Source organism: Pteropus vampyrus, unplaced genomic scaffold, assembly GCF_000151845.1.
Source record: "Pteropus vampyrus isolate Shadow unplaced genomic scaffold, Pvam_2.0 Scaffold113, whole genome shotgun sequence".
NCBI classification, from domain to species: Eukaryota; Metazoa; Chordata; class Mammalia; order Chiroptera; family Pteropodidae; genus Pteropus; species Pteropus vampyrus.
This window is the reverse complement of record NW_011888894.1, coordinates 4,973,222-4,991,571: the sequence shown is the minus strand read 5'-3', so window position 1 is coordinate 4,991,571 and position 18,350 is coordinate 4,973,222. Positions and strand designations below refer to the sequence as shown.

At 41.1% G+C, this 18,350-nt stretch overlaps 1 protein-coding gene across 2 annotated transcripts in view; it reads left to right on the top strand.

The window, feature by feature from the left end:
- MEIS1 (Meis homeobox 1) overlaps nucleotides 1–11,660 on the top strand; it is a 135,089-nt gene extending 123,429 nt beyond the window's left edge. Inside the window, exons 10-13 of one of the 2 annotated variants that reach the window (XM_023533844.1) lie at nucleotides 6,296–6,354; nucleotides 7,491–7,580; nucleotides 7,866–7,961; nucleotides 10,072–10,604. In XM_023533844.1, the coding sequence (XP_023389612.1) occupies nucleotides 6,296–6,354; nucleotides 7,491–7,580; nucleotides 7,866–7,924 (208 nt within the window). In that variant the 3' untranslated portion in view covers nucleotides 7,925–7,961; nucleotides 10,072–10,604. Of the gene's footprint in view, nucleotides 1–6,295; nucleotides 6,355–7,490; nucleotides 7,581–7,865; nucleotides 7,962–10,071 lie in introns of both variants that reach the window. The other variant, XM_011365609.2, reaches the window with a different exon arrangement.
- Nucleotides 11,661–18,350: the final 6,690 nt, after the last annotated feature.

The window sequence follows — 18,350 nt, the reverse complement described above, 5'->3', positions numbered from 1 at the left end:
GATATATTGCAGTCCTAAAACTGTTAGATCCTAGAAGAGGTTGAGAAATTAGGGAAAAAATAATACCAAAAACATGATTTCATAATGTTTGACTTACTTAAGATTAAGTCAACTTTTTAAAGCATCTTAAAATCATGTTTCATGACATTTTATTTCACAGAGAAAAAGAGTGTAGAAGGCTTGGACCCTGAAGACTGCCAGTTATGGATCATTAAATCTAATAAGTAAATGTAAATCTAAAATGAAAAATTCCAGCAAAAGATTTTAAAGTTGATTTCTTGTTTTAAAGAACAGAGAGTTATTTGGGAGATAGCTAGAACTCTTTCCCTGAAGGGTCTGTTTATAAAACAGGCCTTAAAGTTATTAGGAAATGCTGACTTTTAAAAAATGTAGTACATATACTTTTATTTAAATGACTGTGATAAAGTTGAAAGAAATGCTATGTCAAGAGAAATTCACAGAATAGAAAAGGACAAAATTCTAGAACTCAGCAACTACCTTCCAATGTGAAATTTTATATTTGAAGATTTTTCAAAAGGCTTAGTTCTATAAAAATATTTATCAAAATTACTTAAATGAATGATATATTAATTAAGTGTTATATTTGCATGTTGTTTATTTTTAACTAACGAAAGAATAGTGCATGTAGAAATCACCAATACTTTTACTTAAGAATGCATGGTATTAATTTTTATTATGATTAAAGTATGTATATAGGTATTCCTAACTATACCTAAATATTAATCAAAGATGAGTATAATTAATACTTTTTAAAAGCGATGATATAGGTATAGAAGGCATCTTTACTGACATATCCTGCTATTTAATGAAATCTCTTTAATATTAAGGTCATAATTTTAGCTTCTTGGGCATAGAACGGTATTATAAAATGGTATTTCTCCATATTTAAGTGGGTACCTACCTTCCTGCTGACTAGCCACTTATGCCTAGTTGGCAAGAAGCACTGTGAGAATGACTGACAGTCATGTCATTGTTTGGAAACAACAACGTTTTGATTTTATGTGGTTCACTGAGTTAGCTGTGACATGCAAACATAACAAAATGTGGGCTCCCCTTAATCATCAGTGAATAAGTAGGGTGGTAAACACCGAGGAATAGAATTGATTGAGTAAAGTGAAAACGCCATTTCTGAAAATGAGCAAGTAATTTTTCTTTAGTTTTGTTGGTATTACAGAGAACCATACAAGAAAGGCAAAGGGTGTAAGAGTATAGGAAAAAGGCAAAGCTATGTGGAAAAAATTGCCTGTGGAACTGGGAGAATGTACCTTGTGTTTTTGGTTCAGATGGATACCCACTCTAATCGCTTCACTTCTCCTGGTTCTCACGAAGAGGAAACTAAACTTAGCGATCCAGTTTTGTGGGAAGGAACCAAGGCGAGGAGTGGAGGATAAACTAAAGGACAAAGGTCAACTTTAGAAAGCTGTTCTACCAGATCTTGCTCAGAAAACTATTCAGGTATTCAAAGACTGAGAATAAAAGGAGATAGGTGGAATTATCAGAATGAAAAAAAAAATTAAAAAGTCTAATAATAAAAATATCTAGGAGGAAGAGAAAAGAAAGAATAAAGCAAAACTTCTTGTTTCTTTTTAGCGTAACTCAAAGGTTCATCTCCCATCCTCTTTGTCTGATTCCTATTTAAAAATGTAAAGAATAAAATTCAATTTTAAGATGATCCTGTGTTTCAGATTTTTGAAAATTTTGCTCCTCTATTAACTTCCGACGGCCCCTTAGTAAGACTGTGTCTCAAATAAGTAACTAATTAAAAAAGATATGCATCCCCCCACTTTTATTTTTTTTTGACATGGAATAAAGTTATAAAACCAAATCCATTATCTTCCTTCCTTTGCAAAATTTCTTGTTTTGAAAAAGGAGATAGTTTGGTTACAGGAAGAATTTCTAATCCATGATTCTATAAATAAAAGAAATATAAGAATTCTTTCCCTATTTCAATCTTCTACCACCTACGAGTTATCCAGTTTTTAAAGAGTACTTTACAGAAGAAGATTGTGTTTTCAAAGCAAAATGAGGATTAAAAAAATATATACCTCGATGTTTGGAATGTAATATGGAAAGGCAAACAGGATGTTTCCCAACCTGAAAGCGTACTTAACTAAAAGGTTTATCTTTTTAAATGCCCAGTTTATGACAAATTTGAGCTACATTCTATTAAACCAAGGTACGAAACTGCTTTAATGAGTAAGAAACACTGTCCAGTAGTCATGTATTCCTGACATTATACATCTGAGTTTTAAGGGCTGTAATGTTTAGACATCAATTGTAAAATTGTAAAAGTTGTTTCTTACATCTTTAAACTAAAAAACTTTTTAAAGTCACCTTTTCAATATGGAAAATTCTAAAGATTGTGTGTATTTCATGGGTATATTTTATCTTAAACTATTGTGTGGTTGTTGGAGATGTATTTTTATTGTACATTCAAATTGGAATTTTATCATTCTTTTTTTTATTTTTCTCTCAAAACACCATTTGTTCTTATCTTCAAGTTCTAATATATATATTTATATATTCATAAGTAAATATAGACATATGTTCGAATACACAGATGAGCTTAAAATAAGTATTTTACTGATGCTTCTTGAAATTTCAGGGTTTTAAGAAGGAAATATGTTCATATAAGTTCACATAAAATCTGAAGGTCTTTTTTGGTTCAGTGTTTAGAAAATTCTTGATAATTTAGAATCTTCCACAATGGAAAGTAAAGCATTCTGTCACAAAAGCAGGGAGGATGAGACACAAGGTCAAAGGGCATTTTAGAAACAAACAGCTGGACCAGTTTATTTAAACAGATACAGGGATGGGAGAACTGACCTCTGTTTGACTTACAGTGGGAGGAGCAAGAATGTCATTTTATTACTTTGCCCAGAAGGAAAATGTTTTTCTATTTGAATTCACCCTGAAGCCATCTAAACACATGGCTTTGCTGTATAGAGTATAAATCCAAAGAGAGTACGTATAAGATAGTCTAGGATAATGATAACATACACTAAAGAGAATCAAATATTGTGGTGGTTTTAAGATCAAAGAGGTGCCGTTTTAAAAAATAAAATATTTTGCTGTGAGTTATTTTTAGATAAAGATGTCCACTGTGACCCTAGATAATAATATGTGCTTCATGTAAGTATAGGAATTATAATTCAATAAACTTCTGAGAGTTACTACATCCTATATGAGTTAGTAATGTCGACTATATTGAAAAAAATTGTTTAAAGTTTTCAAAAGTGAGAAGTTCCAAATGTATCTACTAACGTGGTCCAACAGTTAGGCAGTGATTAGGTGTTCTTAGGTTTTCAACGTTTTATTATTTTTATTTTATTTAATGAAAGAATTCCCACCTTCATATCTCTATATCCTATAGGTAGCCCAGATCTGGTTTGTCAATAACAACAAATGGTTAATGGCCATGAAAAGAGAGGCAAGTAGTATCTAGTACCTGTGGGCCCTTAGCTAAGGGGCTGTGGTAAGGTGTTTGCTCACTACATGGGGACCACGGCAGGGCTGGAATAACTGCACTTAGCATTGTCTGTTGACAACCTTCAGAGGCACATAGACAAACCTGAGCCTGGCGAGCAGAGAGTGACCCAAGTGGTGAGTGGACTCAAAATCTTAGAAAAGTCCACATTCTAGAAGGAACTTGTTAAGAATCATAAATGTTTCAGCTAGGGAGAAGAGGGCAGAAGAGGGGAGAAGACAATGGGGCATGATGGCTATAGTTTAAATATTTGAAAGGCTATCTTGAAGAAATGCGATTAGCATTGTTTAAATTACCCCAAGGAGTTGTTTTGGTGAAAGAATTTTAGATCAGGTAAGGCAGAACCTTCTAACAATTGCCTTGTCCATGGAATAAATGGACTCTCAGATAAGGTGGCAAGTGCTGTATTAGGAACAGTCTAGGTGAGGCTACCCAGCTACTTGGTAGGGATATCAGAGAGGGGATTCAGGTCAGCAAGCAAGCTAGCTGACAGTTAAAGCCCTTTTCAAACCTGAAGTGTAATTTGTCTATGATTCTATGGGTTTAATAGTCATGGATTCAAACACAAATTGGTCTTTGGAAACTGAATGTACCAGTATGAAGGAAGTAAGCTTTGGAATATAGATATCCTAAGTCACTGAATCTTCTTATGCATAACCTTGTCTTTGTCTCTATACACAAACAGTGCAGTCATCAAAACTCCCAATCTACAAAATGTCCAGTCATTGTTATTCCCCAAATCAACAGTAGAGTTGTTGCCAGTGGTGACTGGCTCAAAACTAGCTCATTTTAAAATATCTGTGTAGTTTGGAATTTTCTAGGTAGGTGGCACAGTAGTGGCCTTGCGTTTACTATGATGCTAGAGAGGGGGACGCCTGCTACTGTTTGCCAGCTGTGTGTCATTCAGCAAATTATTCACATCTCTTGGGCAACACGTGACCTCAAGTAAGTCACTTAATTTCTCCGAGCTGAGGCTTCTGTTAAAAAATGCTCTTCCTATTTTTAGCTAAATAATATAAATCACATCCATAAAATATTATGTTTTTAAAAGAACGTAAAAAAAAGTTATCAGGCAGAGTTCTTTCCCACTAAAAGCCTGTAGACTGTGAACAGCACTGTAGATAAAGAACTGTTTTTGATCTCTTACCTATATTAGTTACTATGAAAATTACTTTTGGTATGTGCAGAATATTAATATTAAATAATTTTCTAATTGGTCATGCAGTGAAAGCAGCTAATGAAAAAGCAGATTTTTTTTTCATTTTAATTGGTTATTTCACATGGTGTTTTTACTACACCTGTGCTTATAATGAGAATGGAGAATTAATCTAACCTTCTGCTCACATGATTCCAATTTTCATGGTTTATACAAGATAATGATAACCTGATTTGCAACACAATTTGTTGTAGATCTGTGTTTTAAATATTTTTATTAGCAGTCCAGGGACTTCATATTCAAGAACAGACATAATATACATTGCCAATAAGAGTTAGCCTCAACGGTATCCTTTTAGTTAGATTCCAGTCTCATTATTTATTTTAATTACTTCTTAGATAATGAAAAAACATAAGGATATAAGATATTGAGAATCTTAAAATGTCATGAAGTATGCATTTTTATTCTAAAAACCTGTCCCTGTTTGTTTAATAGTTTAGTTTCTGCGGACTATTTTTCTACCGGAAGTGGGCAGACTTACAAACTAAAATTCATACTGGACTATGGATCCTTTAATTATTAATAGTGCATTATTAAACTTTTCATTGTATTTTTATGTGCTGCTCATGTTGAATATATTCAAATCCGAGTTGAGAACAAAAAGCAATTTACTATTTCAGAATCTAATATGCCCTGTTCATTTTCTGTATTTGATATGTAATTCTTAGTATTACTCGGTATAGAAAGGATCTTGAGTTAGAAATTTCATGAACAGGACTTTGGAGAGCTTGTATTAACCATTTTTTTTATTTTTTATTTTTTAGTGACTAACCACTTTTTGAGGGGCTACTGACATTGTAAAAAGATCTTATTAAGACACAAGTGTCTTAATAAGACATTTATTATAAATTTTTAGGACTAGCTAGAGAAAGCAAGATGATAAGTTGAATAACTATATAGCTGTGACTTTGCCTTGACCTCAGACTTTGCATAAAAAAAAAAAAAAAAAAAAAAAAAAAAAGAAGCCACCCTAAGAAATGTCTACAAGGAATGCATTTCTCTGAAGTGAGTTAGTGGTGATAAACTCCAGACATTCTCTCATTTGATGGTGTGCTGCCATCCCAGTTCATTATCTTAATAGTGGGCATTAAAATAGAATTAGGTTTGCGAGAGGTAGGGAAGGTTTTGATAAAAATTGTAAAAAAGAAGTCAGAGAACATAAGATTGAAATGCCACTGGTTAGGAGAAGTAACAGATGGACTTTATGAACATCTCACTCTCTCCACCAAATTTTCCCCCTTGCAATTGAAAAGAGTGGTGGCTAGCACTGTTTCCTGAAAACTCTGCTAATTCCCCCATAAAAAGATGAAATGGAAGTGTCCAACTGTGGTAAAACAGGCAAATATAAATCAACTCAGAAACCCCTAGCCTGTGTACTCAAAGGTCACCAGGGGTTACAGGTTTTGCAGCATGTGAAACTGCACATAGAGCAGCGGAGACAACCGTTTTGCCAAGATCTAGCTTTGCTCCCACTGTGATTCATCTTCTCCTCTTCCTCCACTTTCCCCCCACCACCACTTTTTTGTTTTTGTGTTGAGGAATCATGATTTGCTTTACTTTCTTGGTTACAGGTTTATTAATGCCCGGAGAAGAATAGTGCAGCCCATGATAGACCAGTCCAACCGAGCAGGCAAGTCCCCCATAGTGACTGTATTCAAGTCACGCAAGCGAAAACCATCCTCAAGCCATTCACCGGGAGGTGTGCTACCTGGTAAATAAACTGGGAGTGAGTGCTAGGAGCGCCTGGCAATTAAAATGAAACCAGTTTTGTTTCATAACAACACTAATCAATTTAACATCATTATAAAATGTTTGGAGAAGGTGGGGGAAAAAGCCAACGGAGAAAAGTAACTCTTAAATCATACACTCAGTTACAATATTCTTTGTACACATTCAATATATGAATGTTATTTTTTTTTCTGAGTTTGCCTTCCCAGCTCTTTCTGCTACTATGACCACTCCCTGGTGCATGGCTTGGTGTGGAATTGCTGTAAACTTTATTACCTGTCAAAAGGGCAAAGGGGTCAGGATCGCTTGTGGGACTCAGTAAAGTTCAAAGACATTCAATGAGGTAGAGCTTTTGTGTGCTTTAATAACCCAAGGCAGCTTACTTCTGAAGCAGCTTTTCATGTACAGTTAAAACATGGGATTCAGGTAGTGGTATAAATACACGGTTCAGGCCTCCCCCCCCCCCTTGTTAATATCCATCTTCTGGTGTTCAAATTCTTTTTTTAAATAACAGCATTTTTGTTTGTTGTTGTTGTTGTTGTTAATCTGAGCTTAAAATGGCAATACTTCTATGGGATCCTGGTTTGCAGATCTAAAAATCCAAGAAACATCTTTCTAGGATTTTTTTTCATGTCGCAATATACCAGTAAGATCAACAACAATGTTTAGTAGGGGTAATGCGGGTCTGTACTTTTCTCATGAAATACTCTCTCTTCGCGTAGAGAGCACAACAAAAACCTAAGTTAAGCATCACATTGACTCAATATGTATTTAGTCATAGTCCTATAATTTTTTCCTTTCAACACCCATTATGTGATCACCAGACAAAAACCCAAACATAAAGGTTCTATATCTGCACTGTTCTTTGAACAAAATGTTTTAAAACTCAGTCACAGAGGTATATAGAGCTGAAATTTAACTTTAAATGTTTTAAAATTATACCTGCCTGGTATGTTCTCTCTTTCTCTCTCCCTCTCTCTCTCTGGCTATTTCTCTCTCGAGACTGTTATTAAGAAGCTGTGTTCTACACTTTTGTAGTAAGTCAAGGAACACCTTATAACCCTGATGGACAGCCAATGGGAGGTTTCGTAATGGATGGTCAACAACACATGGGCATCAGGGCACCAGGTAAGACTGTTTTGTGGTTGCTTCTCATTTTTAACTCCAAGAGTGTCATTCCCCCATCAGCACAGGTAAATTCACTTCATCCTTTGCTGTTATCTCAAGCTGCCTGCCTTGCCTGCCATCTGTGCATCTAAGATGTTGCAGAGGGGACGCCAGGATCTTTATGCACTAAAGATCTCACTGTTTCTCAACCCTCTGGAACCTGGTTTTTTTTAAAGGGTCTTTTGGCACTATCTGTTGACTTTGCTCATTTTCTGGCCTCTTCTTGGATTTTTATCTCCCTTCTAGGACCTATGAGTGGAATGGGCATGAATATGGGCATGGAGGGGCAGTGGCACTACATGTAACCTTCATCTAGTTAACCAATCGCAAAGCCAGGGGGAAGTAAGTACAAATGGGGTCTTTGTTTTCACTTTGTCCTAGGAATATTTTTCCTCTTGCATTTCCTTACGTTCTCCTTGCCCATAGCTTCATGCTTGTTCATTCCTTTCCATTAAACTCCTGGTTTCTTGCTTCCTTCATTTTCTCCTTGGTTGTGATCAAGCTTTTAAGCTTATAAATACTGTGTATGATGTACATTTATCCTGTGTGTTGCTATTATACAGTACTGACCACATGACAAAACAAGAAACAGTCAGGAGGTGGGGGAGTGGGTTGTCATAGCAACAGACTGATTTGCAAAATGTAAGCAGTCTGCAGCAGTGCAAGGAGAGGAAAGAGCATGTCCCCAAAGTGTCATAAATCTGTCTAACCGCAGTTGATGCATGAGTTACATTTCTACACTAACCTGCAAGACACCGAAAAGCCAAACAGAGACTTCTTTTAGGTAAAATAAACACTAGCTTTACTTAGGGTAAGTAAAGGCATATTTTGAGCTTCAGTCAACTAAACTTTGATTTTTTTTTCTTAGTTTATTCCTTTGTCTGTCCATCATAATGGGATTACGTGTGGCAATGGTAAAAGGGAGAATACAAAATAGAGGTGTGCACAGCAGGCTGCAGGGCTTAGCCCAGGCTAATTGACTATATCCAAATTAAGTATGCCATCACTTGCAGTGTGACAAATGGATTTGACTTATTCAGTATACAAAAATAGAGATCATTAATGCAATCTTCGGTGGCAGGCCTAGTGAAGTGGGCCTAGGAAAACTGTCCCAGATTCTCGCTCTTGCATTTTCTCGCCTAAAAAGACACCCCAGCAATTCGTGTTCAAACAAGTAAAACTGTTTTGAACACCAAAGCTCTTGTTCACTTCCTAAATTGCCCCTAATAGCATTGCTCTTGCTTTGTTTCTGAAATTAAAAGCAGTTATGTCGGAGTCTTGGTTGTGTCTCTGATTATATTAACACACTACTTAAAATCACTGCTGAGGCCAAGGGTAATTCGTACTGGTCTTCCTCTCTGGGTGTGAGTCAAATATAAGTTTAACAATTAGCTCTTGAAAACATTCCATTGAGCTGGGGAATGCAACGGTCTTATTACCTCATCATGAAATTCTCTAGCTTAGTTAATTTAAATATTGTTTCTTAGTTTCTGGGTCAATTAAATTTAAATGATGTATTTTATGCTTCGTGACCAATTAAATTAATAGGTTATTACAAAAAATATTATCATCTTTTTTGATTAAAGAGCTGTGGGTACAGTATATTTTATAAGCAATTTTCATTAGTTCAAAAATGTTCCTTTAGGCTAGATTAAGCAGCCATTCATTGCTAGAGCCTGGAGACTTTATTCGAAGGTGTTCATCGTATTCACAGTGCACTATTACTTAGAACTAAAGCCAATTGAACCTACTTAGCAATAGCGTTATGCCTTTCACCCTTGATGATTATGGAGCTTATAGCTCTCAGAAACAATACACCTGTCAGTTTCCATCAACTATAGCAATCCATGCAGAAGACAAGAGGCCCCTCAAAGCAGGAGGGGTATTGTTTTAGGTCCAATTTTTCTTATTGTTCTCAAAATCATTGTAAGGTGGACAGGGTTTTGTGAAGGCTTTCTTTCCCCCAGCTCTAAGAAACCATGAGGAAGGAATTCATTGATAACTGTTATTGTTTTGTTTTAATTTTTTTTTTTAAGTACAGGTTTAGCTAAGTAATCAGCCTTAGTGAGAATGTCTAGTTCAGTTTCATGTGAGATGTTTTGTGACCAGCGCGATATACTCTTGTACTCTTGGTAGAGAATGTTTCAGGGAACAAAAGTGCTTCTTGAGATTAGACCTCGAATAACAGTTTTATTTTATTTTTTTGATGAATAAGACCTCAGTAGGCTGACCTGATAACACTGACAATGACATGAAAATAGTCGCAAAATGTGAGTTTCAAGCATGACATTTCTCATTTCATTTTCTTCTATGTGGATCAAGGAATACTTTACAGAGCCATGTACCCTTAATCACAATGTCCCCTGGCTTTCATAGGATCGCCATAGCCAGAACCACACTGTTGCTATTTCATAATATTTTCTTTTTGTTTCTTTCTTTTGAATTTCTACAGGGCTGCAAAGTATGCCAGGGGAGTATGTAGCCCGGGGTGGTCCAATGGGTGTGAGTATGGGACAGCCAAGTTATTCCCAACCTCAGATGCCCCCCCATCCTTCTCAGCTGCGTCATGGGCCCCCCATGCATACGTACATTCCTGGACACCCTCACCACCCAACAGTGATGATGCATGGAGGACCGCCCCACCCTGGAATGCCAATGTCAGCATCAAGCCCCACGGTTCTTAACACAGGAGACCCAACAATGAGTGGACAAGTCATGGACATTCATGCTCAGTAGCTTAAGGGAATATGCATTGTCTGCAATGGTGACTGATTTCCAATCATGTTTTTTTCTGCAATGACTGTGGAGTTCCATTCTTGGCATCTACTTTGGACCAAGGAGCATCCCTAATTCTTCATAGGGACTCTTAAAAAGCAGGAAATACCAACTGAAGTCAATTTGGGGGACATGCTAAATAACTATATAAGACATTAAGAGAACAAAGAGTGAAATATTGTAAATGCTATTATACTGTTATCCATATTACGTTGTTTCTTATAGATTTTTTAAGAAAAATGTGAAATTTTTCCACACTATGTGTGTTGTTTCCATAGCTCTTCACTTCCTCCAGAAGCCTCCTTACATTAAAAGCCTTACAGTTATCCTGCAAGGGACAGGAAGGTCTGATTTGCAGGATTTTTAGAGCATTAAAATAACTATCAGGCAGAAGAATCTCTTCTTGCCTAGGATTTCAGCCATGCGCGCTCTCTCTCTCTCTCAATTTCTCTCTCTCTCTCTCTCTCTCTCTCTTTCTCTCTCTCTCTTTCCCTCTTTCTCGCCCCTCTCTCTCTCTCTTCCTCCCTCTCCCTCTCTCTCCCTCTCTCTAGCCTGGGGCTTGAATTTGCATGTCTAATTCATTTACTCACCATATTTGAATTGGCCTGAACAGATGTAAATCGGGAAGGATGGGAAAAACTGCAGTCATCAACAATGATTAATCAGCTGTTGCAGGCAGTGTCTTAAGGAGACTGGTAGGAGGAGGCATGGAAACCAAAAGGCCGTGTGTTTAGAAGCCTAATTGTCACATCAAGCATCATTGTCCCCATGCAACAACCACCACCTTATACATCACTTCCTGTTTTATGCAGCTCAAAAACATAGACTGAAGATTTATTTTTAATATGTTGACTTTATTTCTGAGCAAAGCATTGGTCATGTGTGTATTTTTCCATAGTCCCACCTTGGAGCATTTATGTAGACATTGTAAATAAATTTTGTGCAAAAAGGACTGGAAAAATGAACTGTATTATTGCAATTTTTTTTTGTAAAAGTAGCAGTTTGGTATGAGTTGGCATGCATACAAGATTTACTAAGTGGGATAAGCTAATTATACTTTTTGTTGTGGATAAACAAATGCTTGTTGATAGCCTTTTTCTATCAAGAAACCAAGGAGCTAATTATTAATAACAATCATTGCACACTGAGTCTTAGCGTTTCTGACGGAAACAGTTTGGATTGTATAATAACGCCAAGCCCAGTTGTAGTCGTTTGAGTGCAGTAATGAAACATGAATCTAAAATAAAAACAAGATTATTTTTGTCATGCTGACTCCACTGCTTGAAAAATTTGTTTACTGCCCCCCAAATTTTTAATGATTAATGCAGTAAATACAAAAATTAATTTTAGTTCCAAGACATATGTATTTGAAAATTTTAACCATAAAGTAAATTATTTAATAACAGTCACTGGTTTCTTTAAGCTGACTTAATAAACTCCTAATATCAGCAAATTTAAGGCCTAAGAGCACTAAACTATCTATATACTCAGATTACATGCAACAGAATTACTCATCTAATATCAGTGAAATTATTTTTGCACATAATGGCAAACTAAGTACAGAGTTAAGTCTTTTACTAAGGATGTTACCTACAATGAGCAGCATATGTTTATTAGGAAATTAACTATGTGAATTGAAGAGACCAGGCTTCAAAATCTAATTTTTATAAATATGCTCTATGTTCTCATTGGATAAAACTGGTTATTAACCAATTTTCCAGAACAGCTGAACAGAATTTCTGCATGGCAGCCAGCTAAATGGTACAAAATAATATGTTTAAGCTGGAATAGCTTATAATTTTATTTAAATAAAATTGCTGCTATAAAAGTGCTTCCCAAAGCTAAGGAAAATATACAAATATTTTAATTAAGGCAAATTCGTTTTTAAAAATCAGCCTTTTAGCAGTGATTGCTTTGTAAACAAAGGATGGGTTTGAGGAGAGCGCCTTAAACTCAAGTCTGACATTCAGGCCCGTGTCACTCTATAAACCCGCCTTGAACAATTCTATTTTCTATTTGAAAAGGGAAACCAGCTGTGGGTTGGGTTTACTAGGTGACGTGTGATTGACTGACTCACCTGCGGGAGCAGCAATGCGCACTCTCACCTTTTGTTTATGGGGCCTTGTTTCTAAACACGTGGATGCGCAGAAGGAGAGCCAGGCTCAGCCTTCTGCAGCCTCCCCGCGCAGCGCCCTCCACCCCACCCCGCCCCCACCCCATATATGGGTTTGTTTAAATTTCCCATTTGGACCCAGTGGCAATTCTTCGTCTATATAAATAGTCCATATTAGTGAAATACTTCTCTTTTGGTAGGTGGTTACTAGCAGTTAACAACCATTTATTTACTTTGAAAATTAATCATAAACTTTATAAACTAACCATCCATTTGCCCCTCCTCCCCCAGTACATGCCTGGGTGAGTTGGTTATTTTCAGCCTTTATTCTTGAGGAAGCTCTTGCAGGGTGGGGGAGGGAAAGAAAAGGGAGGAGGTAGGAAGGGAGAGAGAGGGAGGCAGCGGAGAGGGAGGGAGGGAGGGAGAGAGGAAGAGAGGAGGGAGGGAGAGAGGGGGAAGAAAAGGAGAGACAGAGAGACAGAGAGAGAGAGAGACAGAGAGACAGAGAGCGAGAATCCGAGAGCGAGCAGAAGGGTACACGTGATTAGGGAATATGGAGGCTATGAAGAATCAAGATCATTAGTGTCCAGTGAATTAGAAAAAAAAATAGTGTTCTTTTCCTGCGTTCCCCTTCTGTGTGACAGCCTTGCTCTCCGCAGGTCCTTTTTTCCTGGCCTCGACACCCCCACCTCCCCCTTAATGCTATTTTAGCTTTTCCTCTTGTACATTTCAGAGCCAGCTCGGAGGTTATTGAGGACACTTATCCGAAAGAGGGAAATAATAGAGGTGCTGAGAATGTTTTTGATGTTTCTTAAAAGGCAAAAACAAAACGCCCTCTTCTAAACAAGGGCACACAATTGTACCTGCTTTTTATTTTTATTTGGGAAGGGGGGAGCCGGCAGAATGAGACTACTTTTTAGTATGATTTAAATATTTTTCCAAAAAAATTAAAAATATTTTACCCTATCATATTTAATCAGCTGTAATTATAACACATTCAAAATGAATAATATGCCTTGACAGTATTTTTATTGTTATTGTTCATTGCATGATGTTCGACTGCTTTAGAAGCACAGGAAAGAGAAGTAAACGCGCTACAAATGGGGAATTACCCTCGTTTAGCATTAAAATTCATTTAGATAAAATTGCCACAAACATTTAAATGGGAAGATTAGTTCCCCCTCACGCCTTATTGCACTCGCTCAATGGTTCCGTTAAGAACATTTTACACGTTGGAAATTCCGTCTTCTCAGACGGCTTGCTGTTTCCTAGTTACCCACATTCAAAGCAAAGGCAGCAGCAAAGGCAGCCGCAGCAGCAGCAGCAGGGGAAAAAAAAAGTTTTGGCAACTGGTCTGCAATTCATCCGCTGCTGGCCCCAGGCCCACCCCCACACACACCCCCAGCAGTACGCCCCCCACCTATCACCTTTCCCCACCCCTACCTCTTCTCCTCCCATTACGTAATGTGCAGAGTCCTGTCCTGGAGGAAACAAGCTGCTTAGTTGTTCAGTATTTGTATGTATTAAAATACAAAGAAATATCAAAAAGGCAGTCTGTCGCTCTCCCGGTCTCTCCTCTCCCCCTTCTTTTCTGAATTGAGGGTTTAGTTTGAAAGTGTTGAGTTTCTCACATCTCTTACTCTGAGCCCACAGGCACGTTTGGGGCTTTCTTTTCTGCCAGGACATTTCCAGGAAATTCACCATCGCTTCTTGCTTGTATTAGAAACGTGTGAAAGAATTAGTTTGAAAAGTCCATGCAACGTCTAGTTTCTCCCTCTCCTCTCGCTCCCTCCCTTCCTCCCCCCTCTCTTTCTCTCCCTCCCTTCCTCTCCTCTCTTTCTCCCCCTCCCTTAGCAGAGGCACAGGAAAAGAAGAATGTCGGCTTCGACTGCCATCTTTTGGGGATTTGGAAAAACGACTCGGTAGGAAACGGAGGGAGGCGGAGGCACGGGGGGTGGGGGGGAAAACCCCCTTATTATCCTGTGTCGGAACTGGCTCCCTTAATCTGATGCTTAAATATTTGATGTGGAAAAATTACCCATAAAATTAGTTACTAACAATTTCAAATTGAAATCACTTATCGAATTATAAACGCATTAAAGCTGTATGGATGGTATTAGGAGTTTCTCGGGAGGCAGCGGGTGTCTCCTTTCCGTGCGCCCGGTCGGCGAGTTTCGCCCTGGGGAGAGGCACCCCCGCGGAGTTCGGGGAGGGGGTGGACTTGGCAGCGCGGCACCGCGGGTGCGCGGGTCCTGGCCCGGGGTACCGAGTAGGCGGCCAGGCCGAGGCGGAGGCTCGGGCTTGCTAGGCTCACAGGGGGCGAGGAGGAGGGAGATGAAGGAGCGGCGGTGGGGGGCTCCGACCTGCGGGCAGAGGTATCTACTGGGAAACTTCGCAGTGAAGTCCACAGATTAGAAAAAGTAAAAACACAGCCCTGTCCGTCCCCTCCCGCCCGCGTCTCCCACGCGGCACGCAGAGTTGGCGCCTGGCGTTGGTTGCTGTGTGCAGCACGCCACAAGTCCGCGGGCAGGACAGCTGGAAGGGAAGATGCGGGTGGCCCGAGGCTAGGCCGGGCTCTGTGCCCCAAGAGAAAATCCTGTGGGCCGCGACGGCAGCTGCGAGGACTCCTGGCTAGGACGCGGCCGCCCCTGGCCCTACGGTGCACCGCGTCCTGGCCTGCGTCTGGTGCCCGGGCGCACGGTTCTCTGCTTAAAGCCCTGAGCGCTTTGTGGGGCCGCTCCAGCCCCTCCAGTAGCATCCTACTTCCTCTTCATTCCAGCATGAAAGGGGGCTGCTGACTTTGTCTCTAGAGACGAGGCGACTCCAGGTCTGCGCAGAAGATAGTGGAGAGGCATCTCCTGGGGGACTGCAGTTTCCTTTTTCCTCGAAACCGCTCGGGGGTGCTTTGTGGTGGACTAGAGGCTTCTTGATAGACTCTAGTCGCGCGGCTGCTCTAGGGGCGCGACTCCAAGAGCTTGGGGCCCGGAGGACAAGTGGGACCTGGGCAGTGCCCACCAGGCGGACCGCGCGTGACTGGGTCGCGAGCCGCAGCAGGGGAACCGTAGGCAGCACCCCAACGGCTTAGCTGGGAGATCCTCGGGATCACTTTAAAGTCTCTGCAAACTTTCCCCTGCCTTTCTGATCCCAGCAGGCCCTCCGCCCATGTGAAGGCAATAAAATGAAGACTTGGTGCTAAGCTCCCGGGTTGGCGCTTGGACGTCGGGTCTCGGAGTGTCGTGGAGTTAGGCGGTGGGGCATCCTGCCTGACAGAGTATTTCCCTTGGTTTCACTCCACTCTCCCCTGCCACCCCACACCCACTCCACCGTTACGCGGGCCGTAGCACTCCAGGTGGCCCGGTGCAGAGCCCACGTGAGGCTGGCCTTCCCAGGGCCCAGGGAAAAGCTGGGAGGGAGAGAGAGTGGGGGGTCGTCTCCTGAGAAAGGCGGCTGATGGCGAGGAGGGAGTGGGTGGGTTCACTTTTTGGCCCAATTTGCCAGCCAGTGCGTCTGTAAAACATTCTCTCCTAAGGCGGAGCTGAAAGGAAAAACAACACATTGAGCAATCAGTTCTCTAACATTTGAGCTTTTAGGAGTCGTTGCCCTAAAAACGGGTACCCCGGGGGTCTCGGTGGGGAGATGAGGGGGCATTTTGGGGTGTCAGTTCTGGCGGGCCGCCCTTGGGGTGTCCCCGCTCCGCACGCTGCCTCCTGCCGGCCGGGCGCGCTCTGACCATAGAGGGGAAACACCGGCGGTGAAGCCCTGGAGAAAAGGGATTTAGTTTTAAGCCAGTCTTCCATCGATCGGGTCGGTAATTCCTACCCCTGCCCACTCGCAGACACACTCACCTCTACCCTAACGCATTAAGTTCATTACGCGAGCAATGATTTTAATCTCCAGGCGGAAAACGAGTCCCGGGACCTCGTGGGTTAGGAAAGGAGTGAATAAAGTGACCTGCTCACGCACCCGCCCGGCCGGCTCCTCCCAGCGGGGGCCTGGAGTGGCAGGGCACGCTGCACAGGGGTCCCTCGCTCCACTCCCGGGCGTGCCTGCTTTCTTCGGGTTGGCGACCTGGTCGGAAATGGGCTCGCGCTCGCTCTCTTTCCTCCTCCCCTCCCTTCTGCTTTTCTTCTGGGGCACCCCTCGCACCTCCGCGCTCTCTTCCTCCTCCCTGCCCCCAAAGTGGCGAGTTTCCCTTCTCCTTGCAGTGTCCTCAGGCCCCCTTCTCCTCCCTGCAGCCTCAGGTCCCTCACTGCTGTCCCAGTAACCCATCGCCTTTTCGCACCCGCCTACTTCACCCACCACCCTGGACATGGGTGGGTGGGATTGCTCGGTGAGGCCCTCTTGAAGCCACTTGCCGAGGACACCCTGGGGCTTTAAACAGCCGGAATCCTCAACCTAGGGGAGATTCCCGCACTCATTGATAATTTCATCTCAAAGAAACCCAGCAAAACGGCAAACACCCCTCGTAGCCGCCTGCTCACCCCATCCCTCTCCACCCCCGCCTTGGCGGCGGGCAGCGTCTGGCACCGCAGGGAGATGGAGGCGAGCCACGCGCCCCCGTCCTTGCTGGCTGACCCACGAGGCGCCAGCCTGTTCTGGAGACTCAGTTTCCACCAGACAATCGTGAAAGCGGGGGAAACACAACGCAATAGCTCTGTAAACCCACGATCCCGCATCCGCCACGCCACCCCAATCTGATTTTCAAGACGTGCATTTTCAGGTAGTCCCGAACTGTGAACGGCGTGCTTTGTGTGTTATCTAGTGGGGGTGGGGATGGAAGAGGAGGAGACTCCCACCGCCCGCTCCAGTCTTTAATGTCTGAAATAACGAAATGCCTGTGTGGCAGCTGCTGCTGGAGCCAAAACTAACTCTTTGGAAGACGGAAAAGAGTGAAAGGCAAAGAAAGACTGTTCATTTTTTTTCCTTTGGTGCCGTTTGGGATGTCATCTGTTTCCTTGGCGACTGTGTTCAGCCCCCGGAGCCCCTGGGCTCCTGGATTGTTAGGGGGGAAAAAGCATGCTATTTCTGCACCGTCATTTATCACTGTCACCGCATAATGATTCCCCTTGCAGCCCCTTATTGATGTTTGTAATTGCATTATCTCATAAAGGAGGATGATCAATGAAACCGAGCCGTGCATTCTGGGGTCAGAGGAAGCCAAAGTACTGTTTGTCCCCTTTAATACAACAAGTACTCATTATCTTTAGGTCTGCATTCAAAAAATGATCTGATCTGGGACTGACCCTGTCGGACATCCCAACACTTTTTAAAACGCGGTTTGTGTAACCTTTTGCTTAAATGCTAAATCAAGTACCTGTCTTGCATTTCAACGAAACAAGATGCTAAAACTGAATGGGAAAAGCATTTCTTCTTTTCTTTTTCTTTCTTTCTTTCTTTCTTGTTTTCTTTTTCTGGGAGGGGTACGATCGTCTGAAGACGCACGCGATTTTACGCTGTAACTGCTTAGTGAAATAATGTGGAAAAAGCAACTCCTAACAACAAGGGACTCCAGTTATCTAGTGGATGAAAAAAATGGGGGTGAGGGGGAAAAGGTATCTGGGAACATTTAACGAGGTCGGTACTAAAAGATCAGAATAAAACCACATCCGGTTTAATTAATAAGAGCTATAAACTAAAATAATTCCCCACGATTCTGCCCTTGCTTCTTCTGTCTTTTACAGAGTCATATCTCTTCGGTTTAGATAAACGACTTTTGTGCCTGTTCGATTCTCACAACAACAATAACTGAATCAGTTGCACACTCTGTATCTAAAACCATCTACAAACTCCAGCAAATAAAAAGAAGTTCATTTGTCTATTAAAGGCAAGTATTTAGTTGAGCA